This window comes from Sander lucioperca, chromosome 23 (assembly GCF_008315115.2).
Source record: "Sander lucioperca isolate FBNREF2018 chromosome 23, SLUC_FBN_1.2, whole genome shotgun sequence".
NCBI classification, from domain to species: Eukaryota; Metazoa; Chordata; class Actinopteri; order Perciformes; family Percidae; genus Sander; species Sander lucioperca.
The window spans coordinates 14821640-14833302 of record NC_050195.1 but is presented as its reverse complement, the minus strand read 5'-3'; the positions used below and the strand labels follow the sequence as shown (position 1 = coordinate 14833302).

The 11663-nt window shown below is 44.9% G+C and overlaps 1 protein-coding gene across 4 annotated transcripts in view; it reads right to left on the bottom strand.

Annotated features, from left to right (window-relative positions):
* Positions 1 to 2257: 2257 nt before the first annotated feature.
* Positions 2258 to 11663, bottom strand: part of jcada (junctional cadherin 5 associated a) — a 31585-nt gene continuing 22179 nt past the window's right edge. For all 4 annotated transcript variants that reach the window (XM_031307786.2, XM_035998027.1, XM_031307787.2 and 1 more), the window contains one exon: positions 2258 to 4571. In XM_031307786.2, coding sequence (XP_031163646.1) covers positions 4537 to 4571 — 35 coding nt within the window. In that variant the 3' untranslated portion in view covers positions 2258 to 4536. The remainder of the gene's footprint in view (positions 4572 to 11663) is intronic.

Genomic DNA, 11663 nt, shown 5'->3' with positions numbered 1-11663 from the left:
CATCCCGCTGTCTCTCCTACCTACACCGGCCCCCGCACACCCTGTCCCCCTCAAGGGGGTAAGCTTCTCCTCGGACCGCGAACCTCCTATGTCACCATTTTGATGCTACCAAGCTATCACCCCCCGTTAGCATCCCATTGACTGCCATTCATTTTGACGTCACTTTGACAGAGAATAACTTTACATCTGAAGGTTTAAAGACTCTATTTGTCCATTGTTTATTTCTAAAGAAACACGACAATGTATAAAAGGCTCCATTACCTTGTAGCTCACGTTATGGCTCCGTAGCAGACGTTTTTATAAAAATAGGCTAACGATTGGGTCATAACCACGAGACTTACTGTCTCATAGTAGAGGAATTACCGTATAGTACAGGAGAAGCTCTCAGGCAGTTTGGACTTCCATTAGCTGTTTAAGTTTAATCACTAATGTTAACTATCATTTTAGTGATCAATAATTAGCCTGTGTCTATGTTATCTCCTTACATATACCTACGCTCTCCGTCTCTGCTAGATTGGGAATGATTGAGATTTCTCTTGGCACAGCTACCAGAAGACTTCCAACTTTCAGACAGGTTGCTCACGGCACATTTACGTCGTCTCTCTCAGTTGGAGGCTGCTCAGTAACGCTCAGCCATCACCAGAAAAGTGCTTCTATTGGCCTTCACTGGTCTCCGCCCAGAGCAACGGGATCTGTTGGTCCGCTCTTAAATACAGTCTATGGTTCCCCTCCCCTTCTACCTGCACACTGTGCACAGAGCTGCTGCACATGAGGAGAGAGGGGAGAGGCTGCTGCTCCGCTGCTCCTCTGTCACAGAACAGAAGACTGTTTTGGCGGCTACAGGAGAGAAATACCTCGCGTGCTCGCTGGACAATACTGGTGACTTTTCTACAGAAAGTCGCCAGATTTGTCACTAGTTGCTTTTTTGAAAAAAAGTCGCTAAGGTGGTCTGAAAAAAAGTCGCTAAGTTGGCAACACTGGATGTGAAAGAAATGCATAAAAGTTTTGCTAATTCAGCTCTGTTTAGTTCCGGTGTTGAGACGGCAAGACGAGTGCTTAGGGACCATCTAAAAACGACACTGAAAAGAGATAGCTACAAAAATATTTTCAAAAATATGCATATGCTTATTTTTTTTAAATAGGTGCTGTAGTACAACTAGTAGGAGACAAGTTATAACTGAGGTAAGTTTGGAGACACTACCTTATTTAATCATTACATTAATAAATATTTTTGTTGTATCTCTTTTCGGTGTTGTAGTTTGTAGACGGTCCCCAAATCTTGCCGTATGAACACCGGAACTAAACAGAGCTGAATTAGCACAACTTTCATGCATTTCTTTTACATCTACTGCAGTCAGATTCACTGTGTTCACTCAGAAGGAATCACTTCACATGGATAGGCACTTTTAATGACATTTCAAACATGTTTAGAGGCTAAAAGCACATTTAAAACTTGCCTGGTTTCAGCCTCCTGGGTGCTAATGCTAGCAGGAGGATAATGGCGTTTTTCCATTACGTGGTACCTGCTCGCCTCGCCTCGACTCGACACGCTGTGCGTCCGTTTTCCATTGCAGATTTTAGTTCCGCCTCAGCATGGCTCGTCGTTATGTCGGCTCGATGCACACACCAGCGCACAAGTATAAACATCAGGCCACTTGAGCTTGTTTTACAGTTCTGTGGAGGCTCCACGCAGGCAGAGCTTTCACCGTAGCCTATGTAATATGTGGCCTGATGTATACATTTGTCAGCTGGTGTGTGCGTCGAGCCAGCATGTGTGTGTGTACTTAGGATATGGCGAAAGCTCTGCTGGAGCCTCCGCAGAACTGTAAACAAGTAGCGCAGTAAACTACTGTGACCTAACGCGACACACACACACACACACACACACACAGAACGTGGAAGGTGAGTTGTTGCCAGAAGACACATTTAGTTTCTAAAGAAGCTGGAAAAAAAAAGGGGGGGGGGGGCGTCAGACAGAGTTACGACACGTACGGAGATGAGAAGGGTATGTATGACTTATCTAACTCTGGGGGATACGGTGAATAAGACAAAGTCCCAATAAGTCGGCGTGTTCCTTTAAGATCTTAATGTTAGCAATGAATTGCAGTCAAACAAAGAAACCGTGATTATGTAAAAAATTTGACAAGAGACAGTCCTTTTAAAGAAAAATCATTAAATAAATGCATCACTTGAAACTTGCTCTTTGCATCAAATCATGTATAACATTCATGAATGTAACAAAATCAGAGGCAACATGTTTCATGCAAAGACTTTTATTTATTTGTTTATGAACAGTATGCAGTACTGTACAATAGCACACACTTGTCTCTATTTCTGATCATCAACACTCAATGATCATTTCAAATATAGACAAACGTGCCTTCAAAACAGTTCCCTTTTCACAATAATCTAAAAAATACCTTGTTCTGTTTTAAATATGTAGAATACTTTTTTTGGAAAATAAAATATACATTTTATGAAATATAACAGTTGTTTATTGGATAAACTATATAGTACCAAATGCAAATATATGCAAATATGCCTTCTCTCTGTGACTTCTTACGCATTTCATGCACAACAAAAAGGAGAAAAAAATAAAAATAAAATAAAGATGCCGCGCATACAAAAGAAGCTGTACATACTTCTGTATGAAAATAGAAAATATCAAAGCAAGATGTGCACCAATAGTCTATATCATGTTACAAAGAACTTGCAGTACAAAAAAGACCTACGAATGGCCAGATAAGACATTACCTGGAACACAGAGGTACGGCTACTGGGTTGGTAACAGGACAGAGACGAAACCTCGCGCTGAGCTTCCACTAGCCCCTTCTATGCAAGTCTACAACCACATCCAACTAGGTTCAACATCAAATACTGGAGCAAAGAGTGACAGGGTCAAACAAGCAAACCAGAAGTTGCAGTTTTTCAGCTTTGAATTTTGATACTAAGCCCAGTAAATGTAGGTGTCCAATGCATAGCAAAAAGTTTGGTTTGGTATGTTTTTTAATCTTCTTGTATTGCTACCCCATACGTGAAGTGAGTGTAAACCCATTGCCAGTTATGCCCACAACACACAAACAACACACTGATATGTCAACACGAAATGATTGAACATGTTCAGATACTGTGAGTATTCCAACAGCAATGTTCTGTACAGCATCAATATTAAGCTTCAACAGATAAATAGTATTATTATTATTGCCAAAAACAACTCCCAAATGTTTTCATTAAAGTAAAAATGAATCACTTAAGTCCAGTTGAAATTAAGAGTCGTAACAACTGACAATACTGGATGTGTTACACACAAATGAAGTTCTCCACAGAAACAGTGTGTACAAGGCACACTGCAATCAATATAGCTACATCTGTTATTTCCCGCCCAAAAAAGCACTTCTGAAATCACACATGAACTAAGATGTGGACGAATGAAAAACAGGGTTAAATATAGACTTCAGGTAATGCCACAAAATATACATTTTCTTCTTTAACAGTATGAGAATGAACAAAAATAACACTTAAATCAGACGCTTTGATACACGTTGCTGATGCTGAGACTGACGGCGGTGGAGAACGGGGAGGGTGCCAACAGGAATCCCTCCAAGTGTAATCTCGGAGCATTTGAAGAGATTACCAGGTGCTCACTGGTAACATAAAGCCAACAATCTCAGCAGTGCAAACCTAACACTTGTACCAAAAGGTGGAGCTTTAAAGCAAGACGTTTAAATGAGATCAGCTCCTGGAAATGGAGACTTACTCTCAAATCATGTCACAGATGTCCCGCGTACGACGACGATATTGCTCTTATAGTGAAACTATTCAAAGACCACAGTGTTTCTAATTGCAATCCAGGCTTTCTGAGTACATTCTCTATCACACAAGTATAAGAATAAACGGGGTCATTATTAGTAATACACCCAAGGACCACACTTTCAAAAATCTAGTCTTTTCTTAACATAGATAAGAAAATATACATTTCTTCAGCAATTAAATGATTTTAATTGATTGATATTCTTAATAAAATCTTATAACTCTTTCTTATTTACATTTGGTGTAGGTTAATACTGATTGTAATGCAATACTGTTGCTTTCTTGTTTGTTTTTTTTTTTACATGTTACATTTCTTATGTTTGTTGAGCAGAAGCACTTTTACATTCATTTTTCAACACCGAAGCTCGAGAAGGAGCCCAAGTGCAGACGGGAATAATGACATGCATTTTTCCGAAAATCAAATAAAAAAAAATAAAAAAGACAACTTCAAAAGGAGGAAGTCCACTTGCTGGAGCAAATGAACATTTGGAGAGGCGGAGAGACTGAAAGGACGAGGACGTTGAGGTTGAAAGGCCTGGAGAATTAGGATCGGCGGGGGCCTTTATTTGGCTGTAAAAATGCTCTCGCAGCACCATGACAGTCAGTTCAGTGGACTGCGTAACAATATTGGAGGGGTCATGGCTGACTAAGCGGTGAGGCGAGATGAAAGCCTTTGTTGTTGGGGAAAAAGCTGTTCACTTGAGAACAGACAGATTTCCACTGAGGTTACACTCTCTCCACTCGACTGGGGTCGTAGGAGTCTGATGAGGGAAAGAGAGGAAACAAAAGATGAGACAACACAATCAGAACAAGTCAGAACGATATTATTTGCCCTTACAAAGGTGGAAATTAAAGGTACCCTGTGGAGTTTTTTGATCATTCGTTAAGCTCAAGGATTCACATGATGCCTGTTGGTGAGTAGTCTCGCTTTGCCAGACCTTCCTCCACAGCGCTGCAGAGGAGGGTCTGACTAGTCCACATAGCATTCTGGGATGGTAGAAAAACGTGCTCTGGTTTATTGGCATTTCTTTAAACCAATCACAATCGTCTCGGGCGGCGCTAAGCACCGGACGGAGCCACGGTGCCTCTGCAAAATAGCCTCGGGAAGGAACTTGTTTTGGTGGAACATGCACGTTCAAAGGTTGTTTTAGTGGTGCAACAAAAAACTCAGATTGGACAGATAGTCTAGCTAGCTGTCTGGATTTACCCTGCAGAGATCTGAGGAGCAGTTAACCATAGTCCTCACAAATCCACCAGAGTTTAAAATGCCAACACAAAGAAAGAGGAAGGTATGGGCATCCGGCCGAAATTAGGGAAATTCGGCGGAACTTCCAGCAGCACCGGAGCAATCCCAGAAGTGGAACGTCATGGATATAGACTAGTTGGTGAGTAACACTGAATGTAAACAATAACTTTGTTTACAAGAAACTCCTCAGGAAACCTTTATAACAGGGATCTTCAACAGGGGGTACGGAGTCAATGCAGGGCGGCCACCAAATTATTGTTAATATTTGAAAGTTTAAAAAAAATAATTAAAAAGTCTTAACATCAATCCAACGTATAAATCCCCACTGCTTGCTGGCCTATAGGTAATGTAGCCATCCGCAGATACAGTTAAAAAGGATTCACTCTGCCACAAATATGTATGTTTAAAATTAAACATGATTTATCAAGTCATGCCAACAATTATAAGGCTATTATTAGCTTAGTATTCTATACAAAAAAGGTATGTTTAAAGGCTTTAGGCCGCCTTACATGTAATTGTAGGCCCAGTTTATTATGCCACTTAATTTTATACAATATATGTATATATAGATATAGATCCGTCTCTCTTTCAGTTAGGGGTCCTTCCCTTAAAAAAACGTTGCTTTGAAGGAATAGACCAACATTTTGGGAAATAGGTTTATTAGCTATTTTTTTGGGACAATGAGATAAGAAGATTGTCCCGTGACTGTGCATTAAGTACGTAGCTGGAGTTGGAACATGTGCTGACTAGCTTAGCATAACATTATGGAAGTATGGGGAAACGCTCGTCTGGCTCAGTCCAAAGACCTAGGGCACGTTCAATCTCAAAACGGTTTTGCTACGTTTTCCGCATTGAACGGCATGTTTCCTCAGAACGGTGTAAAACAGCGTGCAACAGCTATGAGATATGTTTTCTCTCGTTTGGTGGGTGTGTCTTTCGTTTATTGGCTGTGTCACAGGTGATATCCAATCAGCAGAGACGTGTCTGTAAACTTGTAATAAAAAGGCAGAGCGCTTGCGCGCACAACAGGATGTTCAATGCACCCGTTTCAGTTTAAAAAACCTTATTGCTACGTTTTGTCGGGGCTGAACGTGGCAAACCACATACCCCTCAAGCTGAGCACTTAATGCACATACACTGTTATCCCGAATTAGTTGACCCGTTGCCTTAAACTGTTTAAGTTTTTACACAAGGTGAAACTTAAACAGGTGAAGTTGTATTAGCACAGAGCAGTAAATCAAGTTTACTAGGGCTGTGCTCGATTAAAGAAATTCTTAGTCGACTAACACTCATTCAATTGTATCGACTAATCGATTAGTTGATTTAATCGACAGATCTGTAAATCTGAGTTTCTCTGCAAAGAGTCATGCAAAAGCACCACTTTAATTCTTGTGTTTACCAGAGATGTGCTCGTACTTTTCTTGGAAATAAGTCATTCAGCATGAAAAAAGCATAAAAAAAGACTAAAGAAATCTAAGATGACTAAGACCAAAACGACCGATTAGTCGACTAATCGACTAAGAGGGAGCAGCCCTAAAGTTTACATTAACAGTCATTACTAAAAATCATTTACTTTTGTTAAAATATAATAAATATGAAACACTAGGCTCTACTTATCAAAACTATAAAAAGAAATCATTCTCATAAATGTTTTTTTCTTTATAACAGTATAGTTTTAAGAACAATATATTCAATACATTAGTTCCAGTAAAACAGAAAGGATGACAACGCTTAGATAGTACTTTCCAACATGCTCTGCATGGATCTGAGTAACCTTACCCTATCTTACTGCCCAGACCCCATCAGTCCCCCCCCAGGTCTCAGTCATGGTGCAACAATAAATGGAGCTCAACATGAACACTAAATCAACCAAAACTAAAACCCAGATAATATAAATGCACACCCAAAACAGTAACAGAAAACTATTAAAACACACTTTAACTAGAACAGAAACTGTTCACAACATATATTTGTTCCCATGAGCCTTTGCACCGCTTCAGCGCAGAGCAGTTCAAATGAGCACCGCCCCTCCCATACAGAAACTTAAGATCCTTAGTTATCACTAGGGTTGGGTACCGAAACCCGGTTCCACTATGGAACCGGTTCCTACGCAAACGGTAGTATTCAGACCAGATTAGAACGCAAATTTCAGTTCCTCATTTCGGTTCCGACTGAAATATTTTCCCTTTGTCGCTCCGGACAGCAGCCAACTCTTTTTTTTCTTTCTCCCTTTTCTGCCGAGTGGCGCACGTGCTCGCTCGCAGTGTGAAGCGCATGTCCGCGCTATTCTCCGACATGCACTCTACGATCACAGCAGATACACGGCTTTTTGTACACGCTCCATAACGGACGTAAAAATATCACCCTTTCTCTGTAGTCTACGGTTAGCTAGCTATCATAAATGTAGGCTACTTTTAAAATGCCATATTTTCCCTCTGGGCTCACCAAAACGCACGTAAAAACATATTAACCATTCACTGCACGTGATCGCTAGTAAACATATTACACTTGCTCTGCTAGTCTATCGTTCAGGACAAGACCCTGTAGCCTGGTGATGGGGGATGGACATCCATCTTCTTCCGCTTATCCGGTAACGGGTCGCGGGGGTATCAGCTCCAGCAGGGGACCCCAAACTTCCCTTTCCCGAGCCACATTAACCAGCTCCGACTGGGGGATCCCGAGGCGTTCCCAGGCCAGGTTGGAGATATAATCCCTCCACCTAGTCCTGGGTCTTCCCCGAGGCCTCCTCCCAGCTGGACGTGCCTGGAACACCTCCCTAGGGAGGCGCCCAGGGGGCATCCTTACCAGATGCCCGAACCACCTCAACTGGCTCCTTTCGACGCGAAGGAGCAGCGGCTCTACTCCGAGCTCCTCACGGATGACCGAGCTTCTCACCCTATCTCTAAGGGAGACGCCAGCCACCCTCCTGAGGAAACCCATTTCGGCCGCTTGTACCCTGGATCTCATTCTTTCGGTCATGACCGAGCCTTCATGACCATAGGTGAGGGTAGGAACGAAAACTGACCGGTAGATTGAGAGCTTTGCCTTCTGGCTCAGCTCTCTTTTCGTCACAACGGTGCGATAAATTGAGTGTAATACCGCACCCGCTGCGCCGATTCTCCGACCAATCACCCGCTCCATTGTCCCCTCACTCGCGAACAATACCCCAAGGTACTTGAACTCCTTCACTTGGGGTAAAGACTCATTCCCTACCTGGAGAAGGCACTCCATCGGTTTCCTGCTGAGAACCATGGCCTCAGATTTAGAGGTGCTGATCCTCATCCCAGCCGCTTCACACTCGGCTGCGAACCGATCCAGTGAGTGCTGAAGGTCACAGGCCGATGATGCCATCAGGACCACATCATCCGCAAAAAGCAGCGATGAGATCCCCAGCTCACCAAACTGCAACCCCTCTCCACCCCGACTACGCCTCGATATCCTGTCCATAAATACTACAAACAGGATTGGTGACAAAGCGCAGCCCTGGCGGAGGCCAACTCTCACCTGAAACGAGTCCGACTTACTGCCGAGAACCCGGACACAGCTCTCGCTTTGGTCGTACAGAGATTGGATGGCCCTGAGAAGGGACCCCCTCACCCCATACTCCCGCAGCACCTCCCACAGTATCTCCCGGGGGACCCGGTCATACGCCTTCTCCAGATCCACAAAGCACATGTAGACCGGTTGGGCATACTCCCAGGCTCCCTCCAGGATCCTTGCAAGAGTAAAGATCTGGTCCGTTGTTCCACGACCAGGACGGAATCCGCATTGTTCCTCTTCAACCTGAGGTTCGACTATCGACCGAACCCTCCTTTCCAGCACCTTGGAGTAGACTTTACCGGGGAGGCTGAGAAGTGTGATACCCCTGTAACTGGCACACACCCTCTGGTCCCCCTTTTTGAAAAGGGGAACCACCACCCCGGTCTGCCACTCCTTAGGCACCGTCCCCGACTTCCACGCAATGTTGTCAACCAAGACAACTCCTCCACACCCAGAGCTTTAAGCATTTCTGGACGGATCTCATCAATCCCTGGGGCTTTGCCACTGTGGAGTTGTTTAACTACCTCAGCAACTTCCACCAGGGAAATTGACGACAATCCCCCATCATCCTCCAGCTCTGCCTCTACCATAGAGGGCGTATTAGTCGGATTTAGGAGTTCCTCAAAGTGCTCCTTCCACCGCCCTATTACCTCCTCAGTTGAGGTCAACAGCGTCCCATCCTTACTGTACACAGCTTGGATGGTTCCCCGCTTCCCCCTCCTGAGGTGGCGAACGGTTTTCCAGAAGCACCTTGGTGCCGACCGAAAGTCCTTCTCCATGTCTTCTCCGAACTTTTCCCACACCCGCTGCTTTGCCTCTTTCACGGCAGAGGCTGCAGCCCTTCGGGCCCTTCGGTACCTTGCCACTGCCTCCGGAGTCCTCTGGGATAACATATCCCGGAAAGACTCCTTCTTCAGTCGGATGGCTTCCCTGACCACCGGTGTCCACCACGGTGTTCGTGGGTTACCGCCCCTTGAGGCACCTAAGACCCTAAGACCACAGCTCCCCGCCGCAGCTTCAGCAATGGAAACTTTGAACGGGTTCAATGCCCCCAGCCTCCACAGGGATGCACGAAAAGCTACGCCGGAGGTGTGAGTTGAAAGTCTGTCGGACAGGGGCCTCCTCCAGACGTTCCCAATTTACCCGCACTACCCGTTTGGGCTTACCAGGTCTGTCCAGAGTCTTCCCACACCCTCTGACCCAACTCACCACCAGATGGTGATCAGTTGACAGCTCTGCCCCTCTCTTCACCCGAGTGTCCAAAACATACGGCCTCAGATCAGATGAAACGATTATAAAATCGATCATTGACCTTTGGCCTAGGGTGCTCTGGTACCAAGTACACTTATGAGCATCCCTATGTTCGAACATGGTGTTCGTTATAGACAATCCATGACTAGCACAGAAGTCCAACAACAAACAACCACTCTGGTTTAGATCAGGGAGGCCGTTCCTCCCAATCACGCCTCTCCATGTGTCTCCATCATTTCCCACGTGCGCGTTGAAGTCCCCCAGCAGAACTATGGAGTCCCCCACTGGAGCCCCATACAGGACTCCATTCAAGGTCTCCAAGAAGGCCGAATACTCCGAGCTCTTGTTTGGTGCATACGCACAAACAACAGTCAGAGTTTTCCCCCCCATAACCCGCAGGCGTAGGGAGGCGACCGTCTCATCCACCGCGGTAAACTCCAACGTAGCGGCGCTCAGCTGGGGGCTTGTGAGTATCCCCACACCCGCCCGGCGCCTCACACCCTGGGCAACTCCAGAGAAGAAAAGAGTCCAACCGCTATCCAGGAGTATGGTTCCAGAACCGAGACTGTGCGTAGAGGTAAGCCCCACCAGATCCAACTGGTAGCGCTCCACCTCCCGCACAAGTTCCGGCTCCTTCCCCCACAGAGAGGTGACGTTCCACGTCCCCAGAGCCAGCGTCTGCTGCCCGGGTCTGGTCCGTCGAGGCCCCTGACCTTCACTGCCACCCATGTGGCAGCGCACCCGACCCCAGCGGTTCCTCCCACAGGTGGTGGGCCCATGGGTTGGAGAGAGAGGTGCCACGTAGCTTTTTCGGGCTGTGCCCGGCCGGGCTCCGTGGCAAACCCGGCCACCAGGCGCTCGCTGACGGGCCCTCCATCTGGGCCTGGCTCCAGACGGGGGCCCCGGGCTTCCTCCGGGCAGGGTCACTCCATCTCTACCTCGTTTTTTCATAGGGTTTTTGAACCATTCTTTGTCTGGCCCCTCCCCTGAGACCACTTTGCCTTGGGAGACCCTACCAGGAGCACAAAGCTCCAGACAACACAGCCCTCAGGTTCATAGGGACACACAAACCTCTCCACCACGATAAGGTGATGGTTCCAGGAGAGGGGAGGCGGGACAGCCTCCCCAAATTGTCTGCCCTTTCAAACTCCTCCCTGTGTGTCCAGGACACCATCTGAGAGTTTTCTCCTGTGCAGGACATGCCATAAGTCAGGAGAGGTGTCTTATCTTGCCAGAGAAGGCAAATATGGTCATTTTTCTGCAGAAGAACTGCTAAAGTTTGAAGCTGGTTGGCATACCAACTCAACAACATTTATTTTGTTGTTACTTGTTAATAGTGTAACTGTTATTTGTTAAATTATTGTAGTTATGTGTTAGGTGACTTAGGTTTACTTATTATATATTTAAGTACTTCAAAACGTTAATATATTGTTTAATTTAAATAATTTTCCATTTTAAAAAAACTCCATAAAAAAAGCTTTTCTTTTATGTCATTTTTCAGTTTTTCAAGAATCGGTTTAGGAATCGGAATCGTTTTAAAAGTACCGGTTCAGCATCGGAATCGTAAAAATCAAAACGGTACCCAACCCTAGTTATCACTGCTATACATGATCTGTGCACTGCACACTTAAGCTGATTATTACAAACAACTAATGTGATTTAATAGTGTAGATGGTTTTTAACAAAACATGAAAGAATAAGAAGTGACCACTAAAAAGTTTAATTAAAACTAAATCTGGGTTTACAGTGTATATGAGATGGATATCAATTAGCGATGTAATGGTACACTCAACTCACGATTCGATACTAATCACGA